Below are 27297 nucleotides of genomic sequence, written 5' to 3'. Positions count from 1 at the left end.
TTCCCTTATTGGTATATATTTCCGTATCAACATTCATCATTTACAAGTTTCGTCTATACTTTTGATGAGCCTGCAAATCGAAGTATGTAAGTATCATATCATATGGTGCATATATAATGATTGCAGGTCCGATTATGACTTATGAGACTTGAGTTTATTTATGAAGAAAGAAGGAGATGTTTTTATTTTTCAGTTTTCTTATACAACACCAAATCCTAAAGAGTTGGATTGTTAGTAAAATTTAAGTTTAAGAGTATCTCCAAATGACTCTTTATATGACCATAACTTTTTATTATAAAGAGTTTATCCATAAAAACAAGAGTTCAATAGACTCTTTATCTTTAAAATATAAATTAGAGAGTTTGTTTGGCCCTCCACATTTAGAGAGTCAAATTTCACTCTCTATCATAATTTTAATTAATAAACTACAAGTTTCTATGCATTTTATTTATTAATTATTTCTTCCATGAAATCTCTTTCTTAAAAATAAAGATCATCTTCATTAAATTTAAAAAGTCCATTGGATTTGAATAAAAATTGTATTCTTTATATTTTAAAATTAATGAAAATATTTTTTATTTATATGAAAAATAATCTTCAAAATAAAGAGCACCATTGGAGATGCTCTTAGACCATCTCTAAATGATTTTTTATATGATTGAAACTCTTTATTATAAAGAGTTTTTCCATAAAAATAAGAGTCCAATAGACTCTTTATTTTTTAAATATAAATTAAAGAGTGAGTTTGACTCTTTACAGAGTTAAATTTGACTCTCTATCTCCATTTTATTTAATAAATTACAAGTTTCTATGTATTTTATTATTAATTCTCTTTTTTATTTATTAAATTTAATTTAAAGAGTTTATTAGATTTGAATACAATTTTTATTCTTTATATAATAAGAAATTAACGAAGATATTTTTTATTTATGCGATATATGTTCTTTAAAATAAAGAAGGCTATTGGAGAGACTCTTATTAAATTATATATTTATATAAAATTATAAATGAGGTTAAAACACTCTGTAAAAAAGCCAAAACGATGCGTTTGGCTCCCCTTTTTTTTATTAATTTTTCATTGAAGTCTGGAGCCTTCTAAACCCCATGCCCAATTAGAGAGAAAACCCTAGATGTGTTAAAACCTCAATACCCTACTTTTGACTTGCTTCGCTGAAGAACAAATGGTGTGGTTTCAGTGCGAAGACTGTGGTGAGAACCTCAAGAAGCCAAAGCTTCCCAATCACTTCAGGATTTGCTCTGCCTCCAAGGTCTCTTTTTCCTTTTTCTTTTATTAAAAAACACACCTCTGTTTGGTAGCTAAGAAAATTTGGATTATAAATTTTCGTCAATCGTTTTTTATTATATGTTAATAATGATTTTTATTGGATTATTTGATTTTTTTTTTTTTTTCTATTACTTAGCTATCTTGCATCGATTGCGGAGAGATATTCGGGCAGCAAAGTGTTCAGAGCCACACGCAGTGCATTACTGAAGCAGTGCGTTTTCTTTCCCTCTTTTCTAATGCTTCTTATATATTACTAATCAAATTGAGCTTAATCATGTTTACTCTTTGTTTAAAATTTTCTTGTGGTTTGTTTGGCTCATTAGATCATTAAGAGTCCTTTGTTACTTATGGTATTAATGAGTTTGTTCAACCATTTCTTTTAGTATTAAAAACTATTTTCCCGAGCTTTAATTAGAAATTGCTTAAACGTGTAATGTGATTGTGGACCTCAAACTTGATCCGCAGTTTCTCTGTATTGGTAGTTCCAGATGAATGGATCTTACATAATTTTGGTCAGGCTTCCAGGATTTTTTAGGGAGCTATATTTTATAATGAGAGTGAAGTTTATGATCTCTAGCTGGAAAATGACATCCGCCTATTTTTCTGGAAAATTTTATTTTCAGGAGAAATATGGTCCTAAGGGCCAAAATAAAGTGTCAAATGGTACCACTCCTAAGTCTAACAAGGACTCAAAGCAAAAACCTGAACTTGATATAAATGTGGGGTTATCTGAACAACCCCCATGGTTTTGTAGGTATGTATTGTTTGTCTAATTTATTTTGTTTCAGTTCTTAGATAAGGTCCCTTACTTAAGTTTAGTTACTAGGATATTGTTAAAGAACTGAAGTATTTACATTTAAGCTCCATTGTGTGAAGGCATATTTGAAAGCAGCTGGTGTTTTTTTCTTCTGAAATGCATTTGTTAGGTCTGATTTAACAATCTATTATTATGTTTAGCATTGTTGATATTGTTTAGCATCTTGTTTGTAAATTTCAGGACTACTCTGTCCAGTAGGTTTTACGTCAATTTTTCGGGGTTTAATATTTAATCATTTACACTTTGTTTGGTGGGAGGAAGGAAGCAGTAAACAAGGGAAGTGATAGAGGGGAAAGGAAATGTGATTTGGAAGGAAGGGAAGGAGGGCCAAACCTCACAATTTTAGTTCTTTCATATATGAGAGGAAAAGGGAGGGAAGAATGAAACTCGTTCAAATATATTTTTACTCTTTTCCTACCTAGAAATTACTGACAAAATATCACACAACACAAGCCCACATAAGACTATTCCGTTATTGATGCACCAAGATCTTGAAAGATCTGGACCTTAAATTGTGACAGTTGAATTTGATTAATGGTTCAATTTTTCAAGTATGTACTTATTTAATAAGATAAAGTTTGTTTGATGTTAGACAATGTAGATGAAAAGAAGGGGACAAAGTCAGAGTCATGTGGGATTAAAAGAGAAACCCCTCTGCCTCTTAACGGCCACACGCCTCTCCTCTTATTCAGAAGAAGCTCTGTAGTTGAAGAACAAAATCCAATTTTGGAAGCTCTGCAACTTACGAATGTAACAAATCTAAACAAAAACAAAATTAAATGAATCTAAAAACTCTTTTCAAGACCTGTCATCTCTCGCTCTCCTCACAGCTCTTTCCCTAATCCTCTCTAACTCGACCACAAAACTCTAAGGCGGGATTGCAGAGGATGAATTTGGCATTCATAGCAATTGAAATTTAACAGATGGGTTCTTGTTAGAAATAATGTCCAGGAATGATAACCATTCAAACAAGTAGTAACTTGATGTATCTAAAGCATAAATCAACTTTTTTGATAGGTACCTAGATAAGTTTTAGCGGGATCATCATCAACAAATTATCACTGCTTGTTCACCTATGGTTAGGCAAAACTTTTTAATAGTTACTTTGCAGTATTAACCTTTTTATTATTTCTTTAAATACTCTTATGTTTTCAATCGTTGGATATGAAACGAGTGGAAGCACCTGGTTTGGATATAGCCAATATAGACCTCAACTAGTCCATTATAACGGGGAAGGATCATGGAACCATATGCACTTTGGACAGTTGAATTAAACTTAGCATGTACAATTAATGCACCTTAGAAATAATAGTCTCAACCGTTCAAAGTGATTTGCTCTAACGATTGAGGAATTATAAAGAAAAACTGGTGTCATTGACTCTAGCCCTATCCACGCTCAACTCACTTATGGATACTGAATTTTGGGAAGTGAAAACCATCTTTTTCTCTCATTTCAAACCTATTAACCTGGATGGAAGGAAGGATGGGTCCCTTCCTATCCCCTCCCCATCTTTCGTATCCTGTTTTTCTCTGTATTTGGTTCCTTTTCTTCTCCTTTCCTTTTAACAGGCATTTTTTTATGCCGTAGCAAATTTTAAAGGCAATTGTCTAGTGCAAAATTGAAGTTATTCCCTTTTCACCCATGATTTTGGATCATACCATTATAGGTGGCTGTAAAAGTAATAGATGGGCCATCTGGTGTTATGTCCAATATAGAATACTGAGAAGTAGCTTTTCTCTCTTTTACTGAGTTTGTGTGATTTGAATACATAAAACTCAGTTTGTAAATTTGTATTTGTAACTATATCTCTTCTTGGGTTTAGGATCTGAACCACTACTTTCTACTTTTTTTTTTTTGGGTAGCCTTTGTAACACTAAAGCTACCAGTAGGCAGACCTTGCTTCTTCACGCTGATGGAAAGAAGCATAGGGCAAAGGCCCGAGCTCACCATGCTGCTAATCAACCCAAACAGTCGGAAGAAGCTCCAGATATGAAGCTTTCAATGGAAAACACTGCAAAGGGTGAAGTGTCCAACAATAAACATGTAGAAGAACCAAAAGTGCAAGACTTTCATAAAGATGAAACCATGCATATAAATACGGAAACAGTGGATGTAAACTTGCCATCTAGTAAAAAGAGAAAACATCATGCATCTGAAAATGATGGTACCAGGAAAAAGGCTGGGAGTGAGGCTTCAGCTGAAGCTGGCAATGGGGAAGTGATCCAGGCAGAAGAAGCAGAGAGGTCATTAAAGAAAGTAAAAAACAACGTGCTTAAAGAAGACAAGTTGGCTGAATGTATATCTACCAATATCAGTGAAAACTGTAAAACACAAATAAAGTGGAAGAAGCTGATCAAGTCAGCCCTGAAAACTGTATGTATTATTTATAATATCTTAGACTCCTGCATTTCAATCATATTTCAATATGGTAATTGGTCATGGTTGTATGAGGACTTGATCTTCACATCTGATGCTACTGAGATAAACTTCTTGTCATCGCATAGTTGTCCCCAAACCTGCATTTACCTTTTGTTTTGGCTTTTGTGAAGCAGCATTCGGATGGAGTTGTGAAGTTGAAAAAACTGAAAAAGCTTGTCCTGAAGTCTCTCCAGGAATCTGGCGTCCAGGGAGATAAAACACAACTCAATAATATGCTTGAGCAGAAGGTTAGTCTATTGAAAGGGGAGTGTCTTTGTTTTCTTTTTCTGTCATTATTATATTGTGTTATGTTTTATATTAAGAATTAATAATTTATCAGCAACCCTGTTATTGTTTTATGATTTTCGTGTTTCATTTTGGGGGTTTGCGCAGATCAATTCAAGCTCCAGGTTCACAGTTGATGGCAAATATGTCCGTCTAGTGGCCAAAGATTGAAAGTGTTTAGGGAATTGCTAGTTGATAATAGCATCAATTGGAGTAATTTTTTTAATTCTATTGATTACACCATTGGTTAAGAATATACGTTTAGGCGGTCCTTGTTTTTGCGTTTGGGCTAAGATATCTGTTACTCGATGGAGCCTATGCTTTGTACTCCTCTTTGTCCTTTATTACGAAAAAAAAAAAATTGTTATTTATAATGTAATGATATTATAGATGACAGTTTGGGTGCGAGTTTAATTAAATTTTGAAGAGGAAATTGATTGGTATTCTCGTATTGCTAGCACTTTTTGGTATATTGTATATTTCTCCATGCTAGCCATCGTAATAGACATATTAACACCATGCTGTTAAACAATGGAAAAATATTATATATGGTGGACTAATAGTCTCCTGATCTATGTTCGTAATTTATCCCTGAGGTACTACCATTGTTTTAAAACCCGGACCGGAGGGCAAATCGTTTTGTTGTTTGGGTCACGGTTCAATCGGTCCAATCGGTTGGACCGATGACGTCAGCAATATTTTATTTTTTAAAAATTACTAATTAACCCCTTAAATTTTAATATATTACAAAAATTTCCCTAAAAAAGTTTAAAGTGGTCCCTAAAATTTTTATTTATTCCAAAAATGCCCCAATAAAATTACCAATTAATCTCTAAACTTTTGATATATCTTCAAAATACCCTTATAAAATTACAAAGTAACCCTCATAATTTTAAAATATTTCAAAAACCCCCTTGAGACCTAAACCGGACCGGAGAAGCTACCCGTTCCTGGTCCAACCGGCCGGTCCGGTCCGGTTTTTAAAACAGAGGGTACTACAGAATAATTTTCTCTAGTATTTGGGATAATAATTCGCATATATAATTTACACTATAATTACACTATTTCATTGTAGTTTTTGTGATCTAATTAACATATTTCATGCAATCTAAGGAAGAATACCTCAATGAAAAATTGGATTGAACTTCTTAGTTGATTGTGTTTGCAGAGAACTTTTGACACAAATTGGAACAGCTGAAATGTCTTAACAGCCAACAAAGTATTTGCATTCAATTGATATACTAATTTTATTTTCCCTTATAAGTTAACCATGAAAACAGAATCGCCCCATTAATTGACTTGTTAATGAGCTTTTACTGAATCACAACTGGACGGCATAATAATAATAAAAGTCAAAAAAAAGTTTTATAAGCTTTTTTAAAAGAGCAAAGCTAGTTTTACAAAGATAAATATAAAGAAGACATACAAAGACAATTACAATTCTTGATTTTTATGATTTCTCTCTTTTTCTCTCTTTTTCCGTTTTTTCTTTTCGCTAACCCTCTTTGTATGGGTCATTTTTCTTTCCCAAATAATGAAATAATAATAGGAGTGACCATTAAAATTCTTACCCAAATGATAATTTCAAGGTCTTAAAAAGATTAATTGAAATACATACAAAAACATCCCTCGTAATCAAAGGAAAAAAAAAAAAAAAAAAAACCACCGACTTCTACTTTAGCTCTAACAATTTAACAAATGGTAAAATTTATGACCTTAACAAGTAAAAATGGGTTATATGATACTCATCAAATTTGCTCTTGCAACCGAATTCTACAATAAATGGCATCCTCGCATTACATATCAACAAATAACAACGTATTCCATAAACCATCTCATCAAATTTGCTCATAGAGAAATGACTATTCAAATTTCACTTGCTTATGAAGTGCTACCATATATTCTCTCCCGTAATTCTCTGCAAACTGAAACGTTTTCTCTAGTATACATGAATCCCAAAGGAAGCTCAACTTATGTGACTGAAAGTTCCATGAATAAATAGCCATCACAAATGCCGGGAAAAGTCTTGTAACACCCAACTTTCTGCTCCTGATCCAACATTCTTATCTACATATGGTGGCACTTTCTGGCTGTTCAGCTTTGTGTTTTTGTGTTAACATGTATAGTATAAAGGTGTTACGAGCACAGTTGGAATTTGAACCAGACTACATCAGTCGAAAAGCCACTATGACTAACAACACAACAGAACATCCCATTGCCTGCAGCAACAATAACATACAAAAAACCATTTTAATCTGTCTCTAGATGACAAACAAACGGAACTGGATAAACTGAAAAAATTAGAGATGCAAGTATTTCATCAGAATGAGACAAAAGAATAATATGATCTGATGGTCATACACTGAGAATAGTTGTGACTATTAGTCTTGCTTATATATGAGAGAGAGAGAGAGAGAGAAAGAGAGAGAGAGAGAGAGAGAGCTCTTACAGCGATTGCAGAAGCAGCAAGGCCTGCTCGCTCCCTAGGATCTTTGCGATAGTAATTTCCAAAATAAAGGAATGTCGCATAGTACCACATCAAGGGAAAAAGGAATCCTAGAAGAAAACTGTAACAAAAGATATGACTATGAGATTAAGAAAACAAGGTTTCAGGAAGGAGGAAAAATGAAAAATACTCACGAAAACCATCCAATCCCACAGCCAAAGCATGGAAGAGGTTTGTCGTAGATCCCTATCTGGAAGTCCTCTGGATCTCTAATGAGGGTATATTTGCCTTTTTCCCGATCAGTAGCATCTGGCGTTTGCCCTACCACCACCAACATGCCTCTTAGCAAACTGGATAAACATTTATTTATTTATTTTTGCCAGAAAAAACATCTGATACAAAGAACAATTTGCTTTGAAGAAGTGTCAAATCAAGAAAAAGTAAGGTCTGACAATGGACCAATTGTGTACACTTATTTCTAAGTCGTCCTTCTGCACTGGCATTATAAACTTGAAATGACAAAGAAGCAATTCAAAAAGAAAAAAAAAAATGATGCAATTGAAAGAGGAACATAGAAAAATGTCATGTGCTGATTTAATTACATTGCATGTAGCAAAGGGTTAAACTGTAGATTATATTGAAATTAAGATTAATCATTGAATATTGAAGTCTTGTATTTCATAGCCCATGTGATCGCAACTTAAGAATAAGACACTGGACTGTAGACAATATCCCACATATAAAACTCAAGCACCAATTCATAGAATTTTAAGAATATCCCACATCACCAGTTCATAGAATTTAACTTCAGCAGCAGACAAGAATGGATAACAAATGCATATAAGACACAAATAATTTAAAAATGAACCAAGAAAATAAACATGAAACATAATCCACTACAGACATGGAGAGAAACATTTACATTTGCTGCAGGATAAGTGTCAAAAAATTAATATGGAATATGCTTCAGGTCCTTGCAGGATCACTACCTTTAAATACAGAATAATATCGTGCAGATGGCCTCAAAAGATCAAGATGCTTATCAGAGACTGATTTCACCAACTCAAGGCCATTTTTCAAACCTTCTGTGTCCTCCATAGTAGTTTCTGCAATAACATGAAGTGATGCTTTATAGTTAGGAAGTATGTAACTCCATCTATCTTTTCATGTAATCATTCTGTTCCTTCTACTTCTTCAAAAATCTTTCCCATGATATTTTGTCTATGGGCATAAAAACTACCCATTATCTTTAATTACCATCTAGAAGTTGCGTGAACCAAAATATGCTCACTTATTCTTTAGCCTTAGCAAATATATATGATCTAGAAATATATTCATCAAAGATATTTGAGAACCCATTTCATACACATAAATTGGGAAATAGACATGGTAACAGATATTTATGTTATTATTTAATCATAGCATCCAGCACTTGGTAGCTAGCTAACTAGAAAACTTTTTGAACAAAATAAAAATCTTTTTAACATTAGCATCATAAAAGATCTTACAAGGAAATGTATTCAGCTCTTCAACTACACTACTGATGAATGTTATATCAGCTAAAATGGAATTCCAAATTTTATTATATTAGTTTTCATTTTAATCATCCTATGCACAGCATAGTGCCTCACACCAGCTTATATGAGCAGTATCATCAAGTTCTCTACTGTGGTAAAGGAATGTGAGAACTTATCTCAAAGTCATTTTGGAAGAAAAAATAATACACCAAAAGTGTTATATTGCAGCAATTCTGCTTCCATCTTAATCATTCAAATGGCATGCACCCATTTACAAAAGAAGTGAAACAAATACAGAGAGACAATAAAGGTCAAGTACTTTGGTCCATGTGTACTGAAGCAGATATATCTGGCCAGATGAAGCGCACAGTTATTTTTTCACACAAAAAGGTTCCTGCTTCAAAACGTAAAGGAGCGTTTGAGTTTTCACTTTTCAGATTATGCCATGATATCCCAAAAACTTTGCATTCTTCATCTAATGTACACAACCATTCTCTAAAAAATTGAAAGAAGGCAAAGGAAAATGTACAAGAAGTAAACTAATAGCCAAGTCTTCACCAATTCTCTAACTTAACAGTTACACCGAGATTAACAATCAATAATAACAATACCCTCTTTTCTTTTTCTTTTTCTTTTTCTTTTTAACTTAAAGCTATACAATATAAGGAAATATCACTACATCAAATTAAACATCAATATATAACACAAAATGCCACAAAATACCCCCTTTGACATTGAACGAAAAGGCACATAACTCATATAATTAGGCTCCAGACAGCCAAAGAAAATATATGTACAACTCAATATTTCTTTACCAGCCTATATACCGATACAAAAAATGTCAGTACCCCACTACGAGAAGAATTCTCTAATCCCAATTGCTTGACCTATACTGTTTATTGTTTTCCTCATCGATTAAAATTCACCCACAATTATTAACGACAGGGGATCGATGCATGTCCTATTCCCACAAAATTACACTGGGCAGAAAACAAAAAGTAAGAGGCAAATTTTCTTTCTTTCTTTCTTTCTTTCCCTGGTTTAGTTAGTTTTTGTTAATTTCTTTACACATATAACATAACCAAATAGCTTACAACATCAATCAGGTTAGTAAAAAGAAAATTTAGAGAAATTCCTGAATACCCATCTAAAACTAAGCAAAGACTTATCTTAAAAAAAACAAGAAAATCAACAAAACAGAAACACTTACCTCCTATACAACATTTATTAATCTCATAAAAGAAACAAGCACAAACAAAGCCATCAAAAAATAGAAATTAAAAAAAAAAAAAGGGAGAGAAAGAGAAGATGCTTGCCTGAAGAGAGATAAAGCTGAGAAGTGAAAAGTTGGGTTGATTTTGTTAATATTTGGAAGAGTAACGGAAGGAAAGAAAGGTCGTCGTTGTCGTAAGTAAGTTTTTTAAATGACAAGCAATTTGCATTTGCTTCCTTCTTCAGTATTAATCGGTTGAGACCCGTCGTTTTGTGCTCTTCTTTGGACTATTTTTATTTTATTTTTAGGCGAGTAGTTGTTTTCACTTTCATTATTATTTTCTTTATTTTATACTTTTTTTTTTTTTTTAAAGAAGATAAACACTATTCATCTTTTAAAGGATTCAATTTAATTTAAAATCATTCTATTTAAATTCTAAATTTATACCTAATTAACAAATGCTAGATATTTGTTTATTTAAATAAATATATAAAATAAATCTCTTTCTAAAAATAATTGTGTTTTTCATTTTCATTCACTTATATCCATCCAACCGTTGTTTTAATTTATTCCCCGTCTCAAGGAGGTTTTTAATAATTATAAAAATGAGTTCAATAATTTTAAAAAACTTTGGGTAGATGAAATAAAGCTTTGAAGCTATTGCACAATTTTAGAGTTTGAAAGTTAATTGAAATCGTGTAAATTGACTCAATCCCGATGATTAAAAAAAAAAAAAAAAAAAAGGTCTTAAACGATTGTTGCCGGCAATGATTGGTAAACATCATGCCCTTGTCTTACCCTTTTCTTTTTCACAATTTATTCTATGCTGCTATGCAGTTTGTTAAGTAAAATGCACCTCCTTTACTACCACTTTTCTATCAATCATGTACATTATATTTATGACTAGGAATGAGTAGTGATTGTACATAATACCGAGGTTTGGTGTACTTAAATACTTAAAAAAACAAACAAATTGATGCTTTTGGTACTGGGGGATGATGATTTGAATTATCTATCTGACTTTGGAAGTTCCTAATTACACTTTACCCTCGAAATGAGTTACGGAAATACTTCAAATTTCTTGTATTATCTTCTCTCTAAAACAAAAAGATTTTGAATGCAAAATTAGAAGATCTTTACCCGAGAGTTTTAAGGTATGATGTGCGTAAATTGACTTGAACATCTCTCATAACAAAAAAAAAAAAAAATTAATAATATTAAATCCCCAGGCTCCAGCAACTCAACCAAAAAGTCTCAAGTCAATTAAAGACAACAACACCAGTCTTTTTAACTTTTAAGAAATAGGAATTGTCAAGTTGAAGGTGGTTAGGACTTTGAAGTGAGACCCAGCAAAGGGTTGCTGCTTGCGTGGGAATTGAAGAAACAAATAAACTGGAAACTAAAGGAATCAAACAGGATTAAATTAAGGTTTAAGTTATGTTAATTGTTAAGGCGTGATTGAAGGATAGGTATGAAACTAACTAATTGGTGGAGTCAGAGTCAGAGTCAGTCATCAACTGCCATTCCAATGGGCTGCTTTTTTAGGTTTATTAAATTAAAATCATGAATGGGCTCATCTTTATCTTTCCTTGTTCAATTAACTAGAGATTATCCTATTTATACCTGTAAAGACCTTACACCATCCACCCGAGCTTTATTTACTTCTTTCTCAATGAAACGAGCCCAGATCCAGCAACAACCAAACAAAAGAGTGAAAGCCCACACAAGAACGTCAACCGGGCCCCTCGTTTCACCATCTTTTTTTTTTGTTTCTCCACCCATCGAACTCCCAAGCTACCCAGCCATACTGTGCTCCGTGTCCAGCTCTTTCTGGAGCGCCACGTTCCAGACCTTCCGCACTGTTTACAGAGGACACGTTATACTTTCACTACTTTTATTCTCTATTTAAATACAATACTCTATTTTCATTTCTCTCTGAAAATTCCCGAGCATCAGCGCAATTGAAGAGAAGATGTCAGTCGTAGCCAACGGTGATAGCCATGAAACCGAAAACACCAGTGATCAGAGTTATGTTTTAGACATATACCCTCTTAGTAGCTACTACTTTGGATCCAAAGAACCCATTCCTTTTAAAGACCAGACTTTAGATGATCGTATTCAAAGGATGAAATCCAAGTAATTTTTTTATTTATTATCATTTTCTTTCTTCATGTTAACTGTCTTTATTTACTCTGGTTGAACTGTTTATCGATTTTTTCCCCTTTTTTGTTGTTCTTTTAGCTATGCTGCACATGGCTTGAGGACTTGCGTGGAAGCAGTTATTCTGGTTACTTCCCTTCTCTCTTTCATCGCAATTTTTTTTCTTGTCATATTATTATTTTTAATTTTTTTTTTTTTTAAGTGATAATCTTTTGTTTTGTTTCGATAAATTGTTATTGTTGTTTCTGATTGGTGATTGCTAGTTTATAAGTATATGCTCGTATGCTAATATGTATAGCATTGTCAGTTCCAAGTTATTGGGATGCTACTGAGAGATATGATCTTGTTTTAGTCTAGGTAGTATTGCTAGAGCAAGTGATTATGACGTCTATTGTGCTTTGTACCTGTAACAATTTTGTTAGGTGACTAATTTTGTCGAACCATTTATCTCATTTGAGTACAGATGAAAAAATGTAATAATAAATGCACTCAAGATGCTTTCATTATGGAGAATGTTGAAAGGTCACTTATGATGCTTTTCGAATTTTCAATAACTTGAATACATAGAGATTAACACCATAGTATAGGTTAACTCAACATATGAGGTCAAGGCACCAGGATTTGCAAATCTTACTTAGCTTTGTCTCGATATAGGGGCTGGGCTCCAGTTTTACTTCAAAATTAATTTGCCACCTTGAATGGGCAACTTTTATGTCTATTTTCTGACATGAGACTTGTACAGGGTGATTTCTCCAATAAGTAAAACTGGGTCGGCGGGGTTGAGGGTTGAGTGGGGGTTTTGCTAATTTATCAAGGACAGGTGGACAAATTGATTTTATAGCTTTCTGCTTTACTTAGGTGAAGTGAGGTAGATGTGGTTGTAGAATTTGCAAGGGTATAACGTAGATCTCCTAACTATGAAATTTTTTTGGTGTTGACTGTTAGCTTGATTTCTTTTTCCTCCTTTCCATTCCCTTACCATTTTCTTGTTATTTTCCAAGTAGTTTTTATTTATTTATTTATTGGTTTTAATTTTTGTTATATAACTTTCATTGCCCCCGAAAAGTGGAGGGCACAGATGGACAACTTGCTTTGTAAGATATTTTTAAGGATATATTTTTTCTAGATTATTGTTTTTGTATTATTATCATCAATATATTATTGGTAAGAATTTGCACCATTTTCCCCCATTGAATAAGATATTATTGGATACATCCTATTCCTACAGAAAAATTAAATTGATTGGATATACTACTTTATTGAAAGGATACAACTTTGTTAAATCAGGTTGAGTTGTTCAAACACCCCCATCTGTTGCTGCTGCAAGTAAGAAATTCCATCTTCAAGCTTCCTGGCGGTCGCTTAAGACCAGGTGAATCAGGTAAATAATCATTTAGATGTTTGTGTCAAGTTATCCTACATCCTTGAAAATTTTAAGGCTGAGGATTTTTTTTTCTGAAGTCTTTACTGAACTAGGAGTTTGGACTTTTCAGACATTGATGGATTGAAACGTAAACTGAAGAGGAAGCTTTCTCTCAATGAAGATGGTAATGAAATAGATTGGGAGGTATAACTAATATCTTTTACGTGCCTATATTGCTTCATTCTCAATGCTTCATGTGAAGATTAAATTGCTGTATTCTTTAGGTGGGGGAATGCCTTGGTATGTGGTGGAAGCCGGATTTTGAAACATTGCTGTTTCCATACTTGCCTCCTAATGTAAAACGGCCAAAGGTAGGTCATACACAGAGAAGCTATACATTGTGGGATTGTGGTGGCATATTTTCCTAAGTTCTTGTTTGTCTCTTTTTTTCTTAGGAGTGCACAAAGCTCTTTCTTGTGAAGCTACCAGTGAGCCAAAAGTTCATTGTACCAAACAACATGAAATTGCTTGCAGTGCCATTGTGCCAGATTCATGACAATCAGAAGGTAGATATCCTTTTTATGATAGGTGATTTTGATGGATATGTGGGCATCCTGTTGAGATAAAATAAGACGAATGTGTTTAACTGAGTAAGATCTGAGGTCTATTAAAAGTATTTTTCTATAGGTAGTTATTAGAATAACAAAACCAACAAAAGAGGGAATGGTATTTATTCATAATTGCTCTCATTTAAGTCCATTCATTAATAAAATATTTGAAATCAGGGGATTTGGTCATTTGATTTCTTCATATTTGTGTATTTAAAATATATTATCAGAGTTAGACTTTTTTCTTATTTGGGCTTTAGTTTCAAAGGAATTTAAAGACTCTTCTTTTTATCTTTATACATGTTAAATTGGAGGGATTTTGGGCTAATTTTTTATAGTTTGTTTTACCTTGGGTCAAGAAAGCTAATATTATCTTTGACACAGTTTTTGTGGCTGTCTTGTAGATTTGTTCCCCTCTGCCTTTTTGATTTCTTGATGGATTTCTGGTCCACTCATGTACCTATTCCATTTTTTCTCAGAATAGTTTAACAGTTTCTTATAAATTTTTTATTTTAAAAAGAGAAGAAGAAAAATCTGTTTTCAAATGCCGACTATGATGCTCTGAAGTATTGGATCTCCTTGGACATCCAATTATATGATTTTCTAAAGATACTTTTGCTGGCGAATTTTATATTTTTACACTTTTGTATGTTGTAGACATATGGACCAGTAATATCAGGAGTTCCGCAGCTGCTATCGAAATTCTCATTCAACATTATCGACTCTTAAAACAGGTCTGTTCATGGTAATGATCTGGCCAAGGAAACTTACAGAGAATAGTAAGGATGATGTGTATTTGGAAAAGTTGGCTAAGGCTTCTAATTTTTTATGAAGTTATGAGAGACCCTTATATATAGTATAGTGTTTTACAGGTGATACAATTGTCATGTTATACGCAACAATAAGTTTGTTTTTGGGCGTGTGAATCTTTTGTATAAATATTTGAATGCCTTGATCCTGAGAGTCCAGTGAGAAGCTATAACAAATATTCACCATTTTTGTTTTAGTTGCCAGTGAATAAAGTATGTATGATACATCTGATATTTTATTTAGCTGTGTGTAAATGCTTTAGAAAATGGTAAAGACTTCTTACAGTTGCAGAGGAAACAAATTCGCAATTCTTTACCAGTTGAGTTTTCCCCACCGTTGGAAGCATAGTGATTTCTGAGGGATATGGGAGATAAAATCTTTTGTATTAAGCAATTTAAGATTGTCTTCTTCTCTCTACCATGTTAGCTTAGGATGGTAGATTTACTAGCCTTATGAAGCTTATTGGTTGCTGGTAGTTTATAGGTTTAGCGTGTACACATTTTTTATAATTAATTTCCTCAGTATTATTTTATGAACTTTGATGTTTTCAAGTGAAAAGAACCCCTATTGACTTGCTTGAATGCTGCCTTTTCGCATAAACTATTGTGAATCTTTCTTTAAGACTTTTAAGTCTTTAACTACTAGGTAATGGTTCACATTTATAATGATTGTGAATCTTTAACAGCTAGGTAACGGCTCAAACCTCTTTTTGTATTGAGATGTTGCTATCTGAGGAATGTTACGGCAAAGGGGTAAAAATATCACCTTTAATTACCATCGGAATTGGTTTGCCTTCCTTACATGATTGGGAGCCAACCCAATGGTAATTTCTGGGAGTAATGTTATCCCAAGTAAGTTAACAGTCTTTTGCATCACATATATTTTGGCCGTCTCTTTAAATGTCAAAAAGCTGAGCAATTGCTGCATATTCTTCCTAGTTACAGACTGCAGGTGTGTTATTCTGCAGTGGGCACACTGAAGATGTTTCCCAAAAGTAAGCCTAACTTGGTGGTATGATGAACTTACATAGAATTATACCTCAAGGAATTGACTTGACGGTCAAGGGGGCTTGCCTCCTTCCTTGAGTTTCTGGATTTAAATTTTAAAGCTACTTACTACGATAGCATTGTAGTTTATTTGATCATTTAAACTTGTAGGATGTTTAATGGACATTGAGAATTAATTGAGGTATATACAAGCTGACTTAGACATCCCGATTACCAAAAAAAAAAAAAAAAACTTTCATAGAATTATTCAAATCATAATATTTATTGGTGTTTCTTCTAATTTTTGGTTGACCTCTTCTTCATCCATAGTTAGTACTTGTCGCATTTCCCTTGTATCTTCCAAACTAGGGTTATTGCTTCATTATTTGCGCAGGCAGCCATTGATTCATTGTTGACATATATAGCTCAAATGAGCTCATTGTTCTGCCAAATTCTAGCATTGCCATTACCAATTATCTGATATTTTACATCTTTTACGTATCGAAATCAATCCGTTAATGGGGTTAGACAAAAATTGCCAATTTAATTCCTGGCAACAATAAAAACAGGAAGCGAGTTTTGGATTATTGGCTGCTTCTAAACAGCGTGTAAACATTTGGTGGGGATGACCCACTTGGTGGCCGCCAAAGAGACAGTGAAGATATTATTAGAAAAATATTCCATTGATTGACTGACTTTCCTATCTTTCTTGACTGGCCAACCCCAATCCTTTTGCCCACCAGAAAATGAGAAAATAAGAAAATACATTAAAACGACCAACAGCAACTGTGAAAACGAAACACGTTATTTGACCTCCTTGCAGACTTTAAAATATAATTAAGGTTACTATGAATGAAGAAAGAGTAACAACATTTGTTTATTGACTTTGGGATGTCAACAAGTCTTGAAGTTCATAAATTAATAAACCATATTAAACGTTGAAGCTATATGCATTAATTGGTTGAATAATTCATTATATTATCATTTGAAACTCAAATTAGACCCATAACTCTCATCCAATTTTTCATACATCTATTTATTATGCTATATTTCTTCTATATAATTATATGAAAAAGAGACCATCCTTGAAGTACAATCATAATTGTTTTATTAAATCCTTTCTCAAGATTAAAAAAATAAACTTATTAAATAAATTTAAGTTTTGTTTTATATTTTGAAAATAATTTCATAGAGGTAGTTAAATTAGTTCAAAAAAGTCTTGTAAGTTGTCAGAATATTAAATTAATAGACATTTTTCAAATAGAAAATAATATTAGATTTCATAAAGGATACTTGGAGCTCTGAGTTTTAAATGTAAAAGACCTGGGCAAGTCACAATTGCATTCAAGAAAAATGGCCCTCAAGTTAAGGGAATTAACAGGGCTATGAAGAAAAATGACCCTTCAATTTAAGGAAATTAACAAGGCAATGAAGAAAAATGACCCTTCAAGTTAGGGAAATTAACAGGGCGACGAATAAAAATAACCCTTTTTAAGTTAAGGGGATTAATATTTAATAGAGTAAACAACATATTCCCACCCAAGGTTTGACGAAATCTTATGTTGGTACCACAGGTTCCATTTATTCCAGATTCACACCCTTACTGTTAACATTTTTTAGGATAGTGAGGGTGCAATTACCATAATGCCCTTCAACCCTAAATTAATAAATTAATTTTAACCCCGAAATTACTAAAATTATAAAATTAACCATCTTATTTTGAAATTACATCAATTACACCCTCAGTGATTGTGCACCGTCTCGGTTTTCACCGGATCTGGGCTATTTCTGATGCCAGCGAAACCCCTGGTCACCTCCATCACCTTCCCCATCATCCATCGTCCAAAACCCCTCTAGTTTCTGACTCATTGGGCCCTCCGATCGCCGGTGCCGTCAACCTTAGGTTTTCGTCGTTCTTCATTGGATTCTGGTGACGAAAATCTAATTCGACGTCACCACTGCAACCAGCATCTCCTAATCTACAAAACCCCTATGTCCCAACAACCGTTTAGTGGCCATTCGCCGGTGCACCGACGAAAACCAGTCGCATGTGGCGGCTGTCGTGGCTGGAGATCGACGAGTGATGAGGGGTTGTCAAGCGTATGGTTTTGTAGAGGGGGGGATGAGGGTTCAAATGGTGGTGACAAGGGTGATTTTGGGTGGAAGAATCGTCGAAAAAGAGCGAAAAACAATGACGGTGATGTTGCTAACATGCGCCGGATTTTTGTTAAGGGCGGCGATTTGCTAATGTGTGCCTCCTCTGTGAAATGACCAATTTACCCCTGAGCCGTTATATTTAACCATTTCCAGTTACTTTAAGGGTGTGAATCTGGAATAAATGGAACCTGTGATACCAACTTGGGATTTCGTCAAACCTTGGGTGGGAATATGTCGTTTACTCTATTTAATAGGATTGTTATTATACAGGAGCATTTTAGGCCATGTTAGGTTATGTTAATGTATGTATGTTATTGATTTGGAAAGCTTATTTGAGTATATTGATCAGAAACTCAAAAAGTCAAAAAGTTAACCACAACATTTGGTTCAGAGGTAAAAAATATAAAGGAAAGAAGGGAGGATCAAAGTGGCGCGGGTAAACTAGCGAAAGGTAAACGAAAAGTCTCATCTTCTTCCTGGTATCAGTCATGGTGTGACTGGTCTTCAGTCTTCGCCAACCAAAAACAACATACTTGTTTTAGTCTAACCACATTTATTAATCTCACATTTACACTTCACATTTTGTTTCTAATTTATCCCTTTCTATAACCCTAGACTCTTTTTATTTTTGGGTCCAACACCGGCGCGGCTCTGCTTCAATAAAACGGCCGGGAGAAAGCAAAAACATGAAGAAAGGAGGAGGCTTAAACGCTAATTTCAAGCTCAAGCTTGCTGTTCCTGCTTCTGATGAAGTCTCCTTTGCTACCTTCCTGTATATAGCTTTATCTCTATTTGCATAAACGTTTTTTTAATTAATAATTTATGTGTTCCGCTGATTTCATTCATGAATTTCTTTTATAGAACGAGAAGCGGTACGTTTATGGACGGAGATCTGCTCGTTAACAGAGACGGAGTTCGAATTGTCTCTCAAAGTCGAAGTGAAGCTGTACGATATTTCTAATTAATTTCATAATTATGTTTAAGTTCTTTCAATATGCTTAATTAAACTATCATTTATTAAAAGAAACAAATTCTTTTGTTCTATTATGGAGCCTTGATTTAATCCTTCCCTTTGCGTGGTTACAATCGTGATATTCGGTGTGTATTTACTGATGGTGTGTGGCGACTAATATGTTAGCATTGGTTGATCTGTTTCTTGATAGAGTGGTTTCACTTTCAACGATCATCAGTTCTTGCTTTTATCGAGTTTTGCTATTTCATGCCCTGCTACTTATTATTTATTTGTTTATCTAGATTCCAGTTCTCTATTTCAACTCTTAATTTTGCATATGCGATTCTGTGATATATGTCTAAAGATGAGTTTACTTTATGCTTACTGTAATTTGTTGCCTCACTACTAATATGTGTGCGCCTCTTTGTTCAGCCACCACCTATTAAAGCATCTGACAACCAGTTAAATTTGGAAGATATAGACTATATTAAAGTCGTTGGAAAGGGAAATGGTGGAATTGTGCAATTGGTGCAACACAAATGGACTGGCCAGTTTTTTGCATTAAAGGTATTATTTCATCTGCACTTGCTGTTCTTGTGCATTATTCATCAACTAGTTTTCAATTCAAATATTTCTGCATTGGTTTTGTCCTTTAATGAATATGAACATTATCTTCTTTATAGTCTTATATACAGCTTATTAAGCATTGTTATTTAGCAAAACATTTATTAGTTTATCATTTATATCATTTGCAATGGTTTAGAATTGAACTTCCAAAGTAATTGAGGCTCTAATTATTTTAATGAAAATCTTTCTTGTGAAAAGGTGGTTTTGGTGGAGAACATTTTCAACTAATATTTTAGTATTTGCCATATCTAGAAATTTTAATGGGGAAATATTGCTGCTGATTGACAATAGTGGTTGATAATCATTGGTGGATCATTAATTGACAACAACCAGTGATGGTTATCAAATAGAAAAAAAAAATTTGACAGCACTGTTAATGATCATTTTTGGTGATTGGCCACATTTGTGGTTGATGTTTAACAATGCTCATCATGACATTAATGATTGTTGGGAACCAACAATGGTTTCAAATGATGGATTTGGGTGGGATGGTTACTTATGATGAATGTGAGACCTACTTATGTTTTTGGTTTCTGTCAAATGGGTGGTTGTCGGTAGTGGTTTCAGATGAGTGCCAGTAGCTGCAATGACTATCGATGTTCATCTGGTAAAATGAAAGCTTTCCACAAATATCGGAATTTAACTACAAACTTGAAAAGCTTTAAGTCGGTTTATGAAATTTAAACAGGATTTTTGATCAATTGTATTAATCAAACTTTCGTTGTTTATCCTAATGAATATGATGATTGAATGGAGATTTGTTGAGATAAAGATCACATCATGGTTTTTGGCCTCAACCAGTTTTCTCTACATGGCTCCTGTCATTGCCGTGTGAGATATCGTGTATTATGGCAGTTTATTTTTTTTCAAATGTCATATTTGCTTGCAGTAGGCTAGAAATTCTAAATTGTGCAGAGTCCTGCATTCCCTTGTAAGAGGGGTAAGGTGGATACCTCTTTCTAGGCCTCTTGGGTGCTTCACACTGCCCATATGCTTTTATCTGTTCGGATTTTACAGGGTTCAGTGCCGAAGTATGCACTAGAATATTGAAAAATGTTGTCAAACTGATATTATTTCATTGAATGCATGATCTTATTGTGGTCGTTTTGTGTGAATATAGGGTGTAAGATGTATCTCAACTCTCAAGAACTATTCAATCTACCCTCGCAATTTTAACTGATAAACCTATCAACATTATATATATCTCATGCCTTAGTTTCTTAAAATTTTATGTGGCTTTTCTGGTCAGCCTTCCTTTAGACCTGCTTGGTAGGCTACTTGCATCTGTTTATAGGACCATCTTCAAATTGATTCTTGAACCTATAATGAGTATTTATTTGAATTCAAATTTACATGCCATGATATCACTGAAAGCTATATTGTTTGTACTCAATCTTAAGTTCTGAAATATTCTCCCTCTTTAGGTTATTCAAATGAATATTGAGGAGTCCGCACGGAAACAGATTGCACAGGAATTGAAAATTAATCAATCTTCACAGTGTCCATATGTTGTGGTGTGTTACCAATCTTTCTACATTAATGGTGCCATTTCAATCATTTTGGAGTATATGGATGGTGGATCTTTAGCGGATTTTCTGAAAAGTGTTAAATCGATCCCAGAACCGTATTTAGCTGCCATCTGTAAGCAGGTGGAAAACTCATGAATTTTGTTGATTACAGGTGTATACCCCAGTTGCTTTGGTGTGAAATATTTACCCCTTTTCCTTTTTTCTGATCGACGCAGGTGCTTAGGGGTTTGTTGTATCTTCATCATGAAAAACACATCATCCACAGGGATTTAAAGCCTTCTAATTTGTTGATAAACCATAGAGGGGAAGTCAAGATTACTGATTTTGGTGTGAGTGCAATAATGGCAAGCACCTCCGGACAGGCAAATACTTTTGTTGGCACATACAACTATATGTCTGTGAGTAAATAGTGACATGTTTTTGGCTTGTTGATGAATGTTTTTTACTTCCTTTTGGCTGCTATGGCACACCTCTATTCCTCTTGTGATTGGAAATTCATTAGTTGTTACTTTTCACTTGTGTTTCCTTATAGCCTGAGAGGATTAGTGGGGGCAGATATGGGTATAAAAGTGACATTTGGAGCTTGGGATTAGTATTGCTTGAGTGTGCAACTGGTCAGTTCCCATACTCCCCACAAGAGCAAGAGGAAGGATGGACTAGTTTTTACGAGCTTATGGAAGCAATTGTTGACCAACCACCACCTTGTGCACCTTCTGATCAGTTTTCTTCAGAGTTTTGCTCATTTATTTCTGCATGGTAATAATTTTACTGGTCACAACACCCTTAGAGTTACTGCTTATGACTATTTCCCATATTATTATCAATATTGAGTAACCGATCTGAAACTTTTGAAGACTACAGGAAAAGTTTCTGTGATAATAGTACGTTTACTCTAATATGTCCATCCATGTGTATGGATGAATTTATTATCACCTAAACAAGGAAATATATATGTCGTCTTTTTGCATAAGTGGTTACAGATGCACAAAAATATTGTTAACTTTTTGTTAATAGCAAGATTTTTTCAAGGATTTGAACATATAACCTATTTGGTCTAATAGGCATTGATATAACGTTGGGTGATTTTTTATAAAAAAAAATTGTAAGAAATACCCCAATAATAGTATTTAAACTCTTGGAACGACTAATTAATTCCTGGTTCATCAAGTTTTCATCAAAAGCAATTTCATTCAAAACCTTGTCAAGCCTTAAATTCCTTCTAATTTTTAAATTCTGTTACTTTCAGAGTTGTATTTCGTTAATTGGTGTATATTATTTGCCTGTATATCATGTAACTTTTTTGACATTATGGTGTTACTAATTCCTGACCTGGGGTTGTCTATTTCAGTGTACAAAAAGAACCAAGAGACAGACCGTCAGCACAGGAACTTTTGGTATGTAAATCCTGTCTTCCTTTGTCCCTTTACTGTCTTGAGTACACAACTTTTATGTGGAATATGTGCTGAACTGATGTTTTTAAATTTTATTCTGCTTTTCTTTTTTCTCTTAATGTGAAACCCAGGAACATCCTTTCATGAGCATGTATGATGACTTGAATGTAGATCTGTCCGCTTACTTCACCAATGCAGGATCTCCACTTGCAACCCTTTGAAACTTGAGTGGTACGTCGAATGTTTGGATACAGTACCTATATGCAAAAGAAATTTCTATGTTTCTATTGAGTTCTTTTGAGAATACTCTATAACATTCAGTTTGGACTTTTTCAGTTACAAGTGCATGCTTTGAAATGTCATCAGTTGTATGGTCTTGTTGTGTATCTGTTTTACTTGTATAATGAGTTAATATTTTTCTCCCTAAGTTCATGCTTTTTAATGAAGAATAACATCTATTTTCCACATGGACATCCAGATTTTCTTTTTGGTTTTTGTAAATTTGAACCTCAATCCTTTATGTAAACTTCCAACAAGTTTTACAAATTTTTTAAAGCACTTCTATCAATAATTGTCTGATCTTATTCCTGAGCTGTATTGGATGCAATCAATAAGATGCAATTCTTTCAGTTTAGATAAGATTTTGAGACAGTATTGCTAGTTATATGATCAAATTCTTGATGAGGACTGGTGGCTTGAAGCATCCAAGTTAAGTACCACCTTATGATGTGGGGCTCAGTATTATAAAAAATTGGAATGATTCAAATGTGTCCATAGTTGTTTCTGTTTTAAGCTGTATTCCGTTCACAGTGCTGCATCTGCTGAGCTGATATGCTCGGGCAACATCTACTTTCCACCTTATAATTTACTAGCCTGTTGCCATCTGAACTTTGTTGCAGGATTTAATTGTTGAAGGAGTTCACATTTCGCAAACTAGCTTGAGACCCAAACGTGTGGGGAATTTAGTAACAGAGATTTTAGAAACCTGGTGAAAGAATCCTAGATGTCTTTGCGGTTGAATTCTAATAATAGTCTGTACCTCAGAGAACCTTAGTACCAGAAGCCTTGAAGCAAAGTTTCAGCTAACCAGGATAACCAGGTTTTATGATTGCATTGTTTGCCATGATGTCAACTACTATAATTAATTGTATGAACTCAGATAGAGATGTACCGTTTTATAAAATGAACTAAATTTTATTTGTTTATTTTCCTGCCGGAGTTGCTAATGCATAGGCAACTGTTTGAAAAATGACAATTTATCTCTTTTTTACAATCCTGCTTTTGACACCAAAACGCAGGTATTGAAGATATGTATCATTTTGGTCAGCCTTAAAGTTGTTGGTGCTGCTACTATTCCGGAATAACTTAGCCATGATGAAGAATTAAATGTTATACTAGTGATTGAAGATACAGTAGAGCATTTTTGTTAAAATAATACTGAATTTACTAAATACCAGAATTATTCATACAAAGCTGTTATGGTGCCATTGCCCATTTTAAAAATTGATGGGCTGTGCATCATGTTACTCAATAGTAATATTAAGAATTTGCTTTACCGGTTTCTGAAAGGGAACAACTATTATGATTATCCCTAGGTTTTTCTCTTGAACTTCCTTTGAGCTTTCAAGTCCACTACAATTACAGTGATGTTGTCTTTGCTTCCCTTGTGGATGGCAAGCCTTGCGAGATAATCTGCTGCAGCTTGAGCTGCAGGATCGACTCCTTCGCCACATTCTGCAGACAAGCCATCACTGTGCTTTTTGTGCCAAAGAAGGATTCGCCTTCGGGCAACATCACAGGCTTCCTCATTTGTCATCACATCCCATAAGCCATCGCTAGCTAAAATAAGGCAATCATCTTCTTTTGCTCGAGGAACAAGCATCACATCATCTGGGTCTGGAATTATCCATGGTTTCAAGTATCTATCACCTGATCACACAGTACATTATGCAACGGATTTAGATTTAGAAATCATATAAATGCCAAACCAAGTATTAGGATTTATAAACACAAACACATACATACCTATGGACCTTGACATAGCAAGAACACCAAAAACACGCGACCCATTCCACTGTATGACCTTGCCTCCTGCAGCTTCTATTCTTGCCAATTCATCCTCTCTATCTGGCTATTAACACAAAAATATTAAAAATATGAATATTTCTGAGAATGGCTAATGCCAAAAACTAGGAAAAACAATAAACCCATACTTTGTGGTCTACTGACAACGGCATGGGCACTTTTCCACGACAAAGAACTGCTCTTGAATCACCACAATTTGCCACTATTACGTGGGTTGGTGATATTATGGCAACCACAGCAGTAGAACCAACAGTTTCAGGGGCAACTGGTTCTGCACAACCCTTCGATGCATTAGCTCCTGCAATCTCAGCATCAACTTTCAAAAAACAATTAGTGAAGGCTTTCTTCCAAAGCTCCTCATAGTTGCCCCCAAAAGTTCCTTCACTCAATCTTGCCTTTTCAGTTTCTATCTCCTCCGCCAACGCCATATGGATGCGTTCGCGGCAGTAATTAGCAACCTGTATGTAAACAACACTCGATATTTATATATCCTTTGAATCTAGCAAGAACGTGAAGACTACACAAGAATCAGAAAAATACCTGAAACCCTCCATGCCCATCATAGACGCCAAAGAAATGGCCTGTTAAATGACCTGGAAGAATCGGATTCGTGCCATCATTCATAAGCATTTGAGTTGGAATTTGTAAAAATCCTGGTACAACTGCTACAGAATCTTCCATTTCTGGTCTTTTACCACAGATAGATGTATACCCCCAACGGGATACGTTCTCCAGTTGAAATGATACTCCCTGGCTTCCTGCTCTGCATATTTTCTTTTCCTGTTGCACTTCAGGACCCGATTCTCCAGAGTTATTCCCATCAACAGAAATTTGCTCAGCCTTGACCTCAACATTTGGTTCATCAGACTTGACTTTAACTTCACTATTGTCATCAATTTGCCTCCTATCTAGTGTTATTGGTAAGTCAGTCACAGAACTAGAATCCAAAGCTAAAAACTCCTCCCTAGAGATGCTAATTGGATCACTAACTACAGACGGAGAACCTGAATCATCAAACAAACGGTTACCACCTAGAGACATGGAATCATCTTTCCGATCATCGGATTCAGTGGAATTCTGACTACTTTCTTTTTCATTTAACGTTTTTGACATTCCACTATGATTATTTCTCCTGTTATATCCATTATTTCCACAAGATAACAAGCTTGAAGTGTCTGCTAAAAACTTTAGCCCAGAAATTTCCATTGCTGACTCGTTGGAGACTATGTTACTAAGCCTAAATGGAACAGCTACCGCCGTTGATATATCCTTCATTGGTTCTCTTCTACCTCCAAAACCGTCCAAAATCATCTTCACTACTATTCTTGAGCTCTCTTTTTTCCTCTTTACACAATTTAATTGGTCTGAAACGATAAAAAAAATTTGTCGATAACCCAGAAAAGAACTGATCACTAGTAGGCTTACGTAATTAACAGATTGCAAAAGACATTCAAATGACAGTAACACAAGTGATCTTCTATATAATCTTTGTGGCGATCAAAGAATATAGATATAGACTAATCAAGAAAACTAATACACGTTAGAAATGGATGCATCTAGACTCTAGAGAAACTTCTATATTAAATCCAATGTAACAGAGAAAAAGAAAGATCGATGAGACAAAATCTTCTTTTTCAACCATTAAACCATCAAGCGTTTGATGAGACGGATAGGAAAATTAAATGTCGTATCTTCACCATACCAAGAACCAAGGGAGATAAAAAGACAAATATAAGTTCATGAAAGAGGAGTTGAAACCAAAATAGAAAACCCCAGAAAAATATAACCAAATCGAATTCCCTGGATTTGAAGCAACATATCTCAACCTCTTGAAATATAGGTTCTTTCTCTTTCTTCAATTACTCACAACTAACCAAAGTGAAAAAATTAAAAAAGAAAAAGACACTGAGTCATCAACTAGCACCTACTCTTCCATTTTCATAAGCTCTAGAGATATCTTTCTTCAGACTTGTAAAAACATTTTCAAAACACAAACTACTTCAGAAACGAATTAAAAAAAAAAAAAAAGAAAAACACATGCAAGAATTCCTGAAAATAACGGAAGCAGAAACAAGTAATAAGATACGTTACTAAATATTATTAGAGAAGATGATGGGAAGAGTGAAATGGGTTTTAGGAAAACACACACGTGTCCATGAAAATAAGAAAAGTAGAATAAAAAATGAGAAAGGAGTGGGACCAAAGTGTCACGTAAAGGTAGAGGTCGGTGACCAAATAAAAAGATGACGTGTAAGGAAGACGAAGATAGAGTTAAAGGAGTTTAGACAAGGGAGATGGATGAAGGTTTGGGAAATATGCATTGCACTTGAAACTCTCTTTTTATTTTATTTAATCGTAAGAACAACAAGCTGACACCATTCTCAACTCTCAACACTCAACTCTCAACTCTAACCGTACAACTTCTCCCTTCTTCTTTCGACACTTACCTTTTACTTTTCTCATCCATTTCTTTTTAATATCTTCCTTGTATTTTTTTACATTCAAACGCTCTTGTTAGTATGAATCGGAATTAAAGAATCATTTTGTAGTTCAACCAAACACACTAACTAATTTTAAAATATTATTAATGGTCTTAATGTAATAATTAAGGACACGTATTCATGTATTAAATTTTGATAAAAATTTA

The 27297-nt window shown here is 34.2% G+C and overlaps 5 protein-coding genes across 6 annotated transcripts; 3 read left to right on the top strand and 2 right to left on the bottom strand.

Annotated features, from left to right (window-relative positions):
* The first annotated feature begins 1113 nt into the window (after positions 1-1113).
* On the top strand, positions 1114-5249 carry LOC116113660 (UBP1-associated proteins 1C-like). The gene is made up of 6 exons (XM_031399818.1): positions 1114-1268; positions 1422-1496; positions 1909-2039; positions 3966-4476; positions 4656-4769; positions 4915-5249. Exons 1-6 carry the CDS (start codon positions 1182-1184, stop codon positions 4975-4977), a joined length of 981 nt encoding a protein of 326 aa, XP_031255678.1. The 5' UTR covers positions 1114-1181; the 3' UTR covers positions 4978-5249.
* A 1225-nt stretch (positions 5250-6474) lies between these two features.
* LOC116113697 lies at positions 6475-10261 on the bottom strand. The gene is made up of 6 exons (XM_031399856.1): positions 10086-10261; positions 9089-9163; positions 8242-8358; positions 7447-7573; positions 7256-7373; positions 6475-7025 (listed from the first exon to the last, which is right to left on the bottom strand). The coding sequence occupies exons 2-6, from the start codon at positions 9096-9098 to the stop codon at positions 6972-6974; spliced, it is 426 nt and encodes a 141-aa protein (XP_031255716.1). The 5' UTR covers positions 9099-9163; positions 10086-10261; the 3' UTR covers positions 6475-6971.
* Positions 10262-11781: 1520 nt separating this feature from the next.
* On the top strand, positions 11782-15165 carry LOC116113690 (pre-mRNA cleavage factor Im 25 kDa subunit 1). Its single transcript, XM_031399849.1, has 7 exons — positions 11782-12118; positions 12224-12269; positions 13430-13523; positions 13636-13709; positions 13790-13876; positions 13961-14071; positions 14771-15165. Exons 1-7 carry the CDS (start codon positions 11955-11957, stop codon positions 14840-14842), a joined length of 648 nt encoding a protein of 215 aa, XP_031255709.1. The 5' UTR covers positions 11782-11954; the 3' UTR covers positions 14843-15165.
* Positions 15166-18454: 3289 nt separating this feature from the next.
* Positions 18455-23770, top strand: LOC116113689 (mitogen-activated protein kinase kinase 2). 2 transcript variants are annotated; one of them, XR_004125460.1, is made up of 9 exons: positions 18455-18517; positions 18682-18838; positions 18928-19012; positions 19451-19585; positions 21070-21294; positions 21390-21572; positions 21707-21930; positions 22523-22796; positions 23465-23770. XR_004125460.1 is itself a non-coding variant. In XM_031399848.1 (8 exons), exons 1-8 carry the CDS (start codon positions 18753-18755, stop codon positions 22784-22786), a joined length of 1074 nt encoding a protein of 357 aa, XP_031255708.1. In that variant the 5' UTR covers positions 18636-18752; the 3' UTR covers positions 22787-22793. The 2 variants fall into 2 exon arrangements, 1 of the variants encoding a protein (XP_031255708.1); XM_031399848.1 differs by lacking the exons at positions 18455-18517; positions 23465-23770 and having other exon boundaries at positions 18636-18838; positions 22523-22568; positions 22697-22793.
* A 360-nt stretch (positions 23771-24130) lies between these two features.
* On the bottom strand, positions 24131-26687 carry LOC116113688 (protein phosphatase 2C 77-like). Its single transcript, XM_031399846.1, has 4 exons — positions 25191-26687; positions 24779-25108; positions 24591-24696; positions 24131-24494 (listed from the first exon to the last, which is right to left on the bottom strand). The coding sequence occupies exons 1-4, from the start codon at positions 25959-25961 to the stop codon at positions 24157-24159; spliced, it is 1545 nt and encodes a 514-aa protein (XP_031255706.1). The 5' UTR covers positions 25962-26687; the 3' UTR covers positions 24131-24156.
* Positions 26688-27297: the final 610 nt, after the last annotated feature.

Source organism: Pistacia vera, unplaced genomic scaffold (assembly GCF_008641045.1).
Source record: "Pistacia vera cultivar Batoury unplaced genomic scaffold, PisVer_v2 Contig688, whole genome shotgun sequence".
In the NCBI taxonomy this organism is placed as follows: Eukaryota; Viridiplantae; Streptophyta; class Magnoliopsida; order Sapindales; family Anacardiaceae; genus Pistacia; species Pistacia vera.
The sequence above is the reverse complement of the archived record's forward strand: the minus strand, read 5'-3'. Positions and strand labels throughout refer to the sequence as shown.

What these genes read in the sequence shown, in the direction of transcription:
- LOC116113689 (XM_031399848.1), top strand. Translation starts at nt 18,753, where the DNA reads ATGAAGAAAGGAGGAGGCTTAAACGCTAATTTCAAGCTCAAGCTTGCT. An exon ending in TAGCTGCCATCTGTAAGCAG is followed by an intron (nt 21,295 to 21,389) that starts GTGGAAAACTCA and finishes TGATCGACGCAG; the next exon opens with GTGCTTAGGGGTTTGTTGTA. An exon ending in TGCTCATTTATTTCTGCATG is followed by an intron (nt 21,931 to 22,522) that starts GTAATAATTTTA and finishes TGTCTATTTCAG; the next exon opens with TGTACAAAAAGAACCAAGAG.
- LOC116113660 (XM_031399818.1), top strand. Translation starts at nt 1,182, where the DNA reads ATGGTGTGGTTTCAGTGCGAAGACTGTGGTGAGAACCTCAAGAAGCCA. An exon ending in GGATTTGCTCTGCCTCCAAG is followed by an intron (nt 1,269 to 1,421) that starts GTCTCTTTTTCC and finishes TCTATTACTTAG; the next exon opens with CTATCTTGCATCGATTGCGG. An exon ending in CAACCCCCATGGTTTTGTAG is followed by an intron (nt 2,040 to 3,965) that starts GTATGTATTGTT and finishes TTTTTTGGGTAG; the next exon opens with CCTTTGTAACACTAAAGCTA.
- LOC116113688 (XM_031399846.1), bottom strand. Translation starts at nt 25,961, where the DNA reads ATGATTTTGGACGGTTTTGGAGGTAGAAGAGAACCAATGAAGGATATA. An exon ending in CGTTGTCAGTAGACCACAAA is followed by an intron (nt 24,697 to 24,778) that starts GTATGGGTTTAT and finishes TTGTGTTAATAG; the next exon opens with CCAGATAGAGAGGATGAATT. An exon ending in TGCTATGTCAAGGTCCATAG is followed by an intron (nt 24,495 to 24,590) that starts GTATGTATGTGT and finishes CTGTGTGATCAG; the next exon opens with GTGATAGATACTTGAAACCA.
- LOC116113697 (XM_031399856.1), bottom strand. An exon ending in ATATTATTCTGTATTTAAAG is followed by an intron (nt 7,574 to 8,241) that starts GTAGTGATCCTG and finishes TGGTGGTGGTAG; the next exon opens with GGCAAACGCCAGATGCTACT. An exon ending in TGTGGGATTGGATGGTTTTC is followed by an intron (nt 7,374 to 7,446) that starts GTGAGTATTTTT and finishes CTTTTGTTACAG; the next exon opens with TTTTCTTCTAGGATTCCTTT.
- LOC116113690 (XM_031399849.1), top strand. Translation starts at nt 11,955, where the DNA reads ATGTCAGTCGTAGCCAACGGTGATAGCCATGAAACCGAAAACACCAGT. An exon ending in GCGTGGAAGCAGTTATTCTG is followed by an intron (nt 12,270 to 13,429) that starts GTTACTTCCCTT and finishes TTGTTAAATCAG; the next exon opens with GTTGAGTTGTTCAAACACCC. An exon ending in AGATTCATGACAATCAGAAG is followed by an intron (nt 14,072 to 14,770) that starts GTAGATATCCTT and finishes TGTATGTTGTAG; the next exon opens with ACATATGGACCAGTAATATC.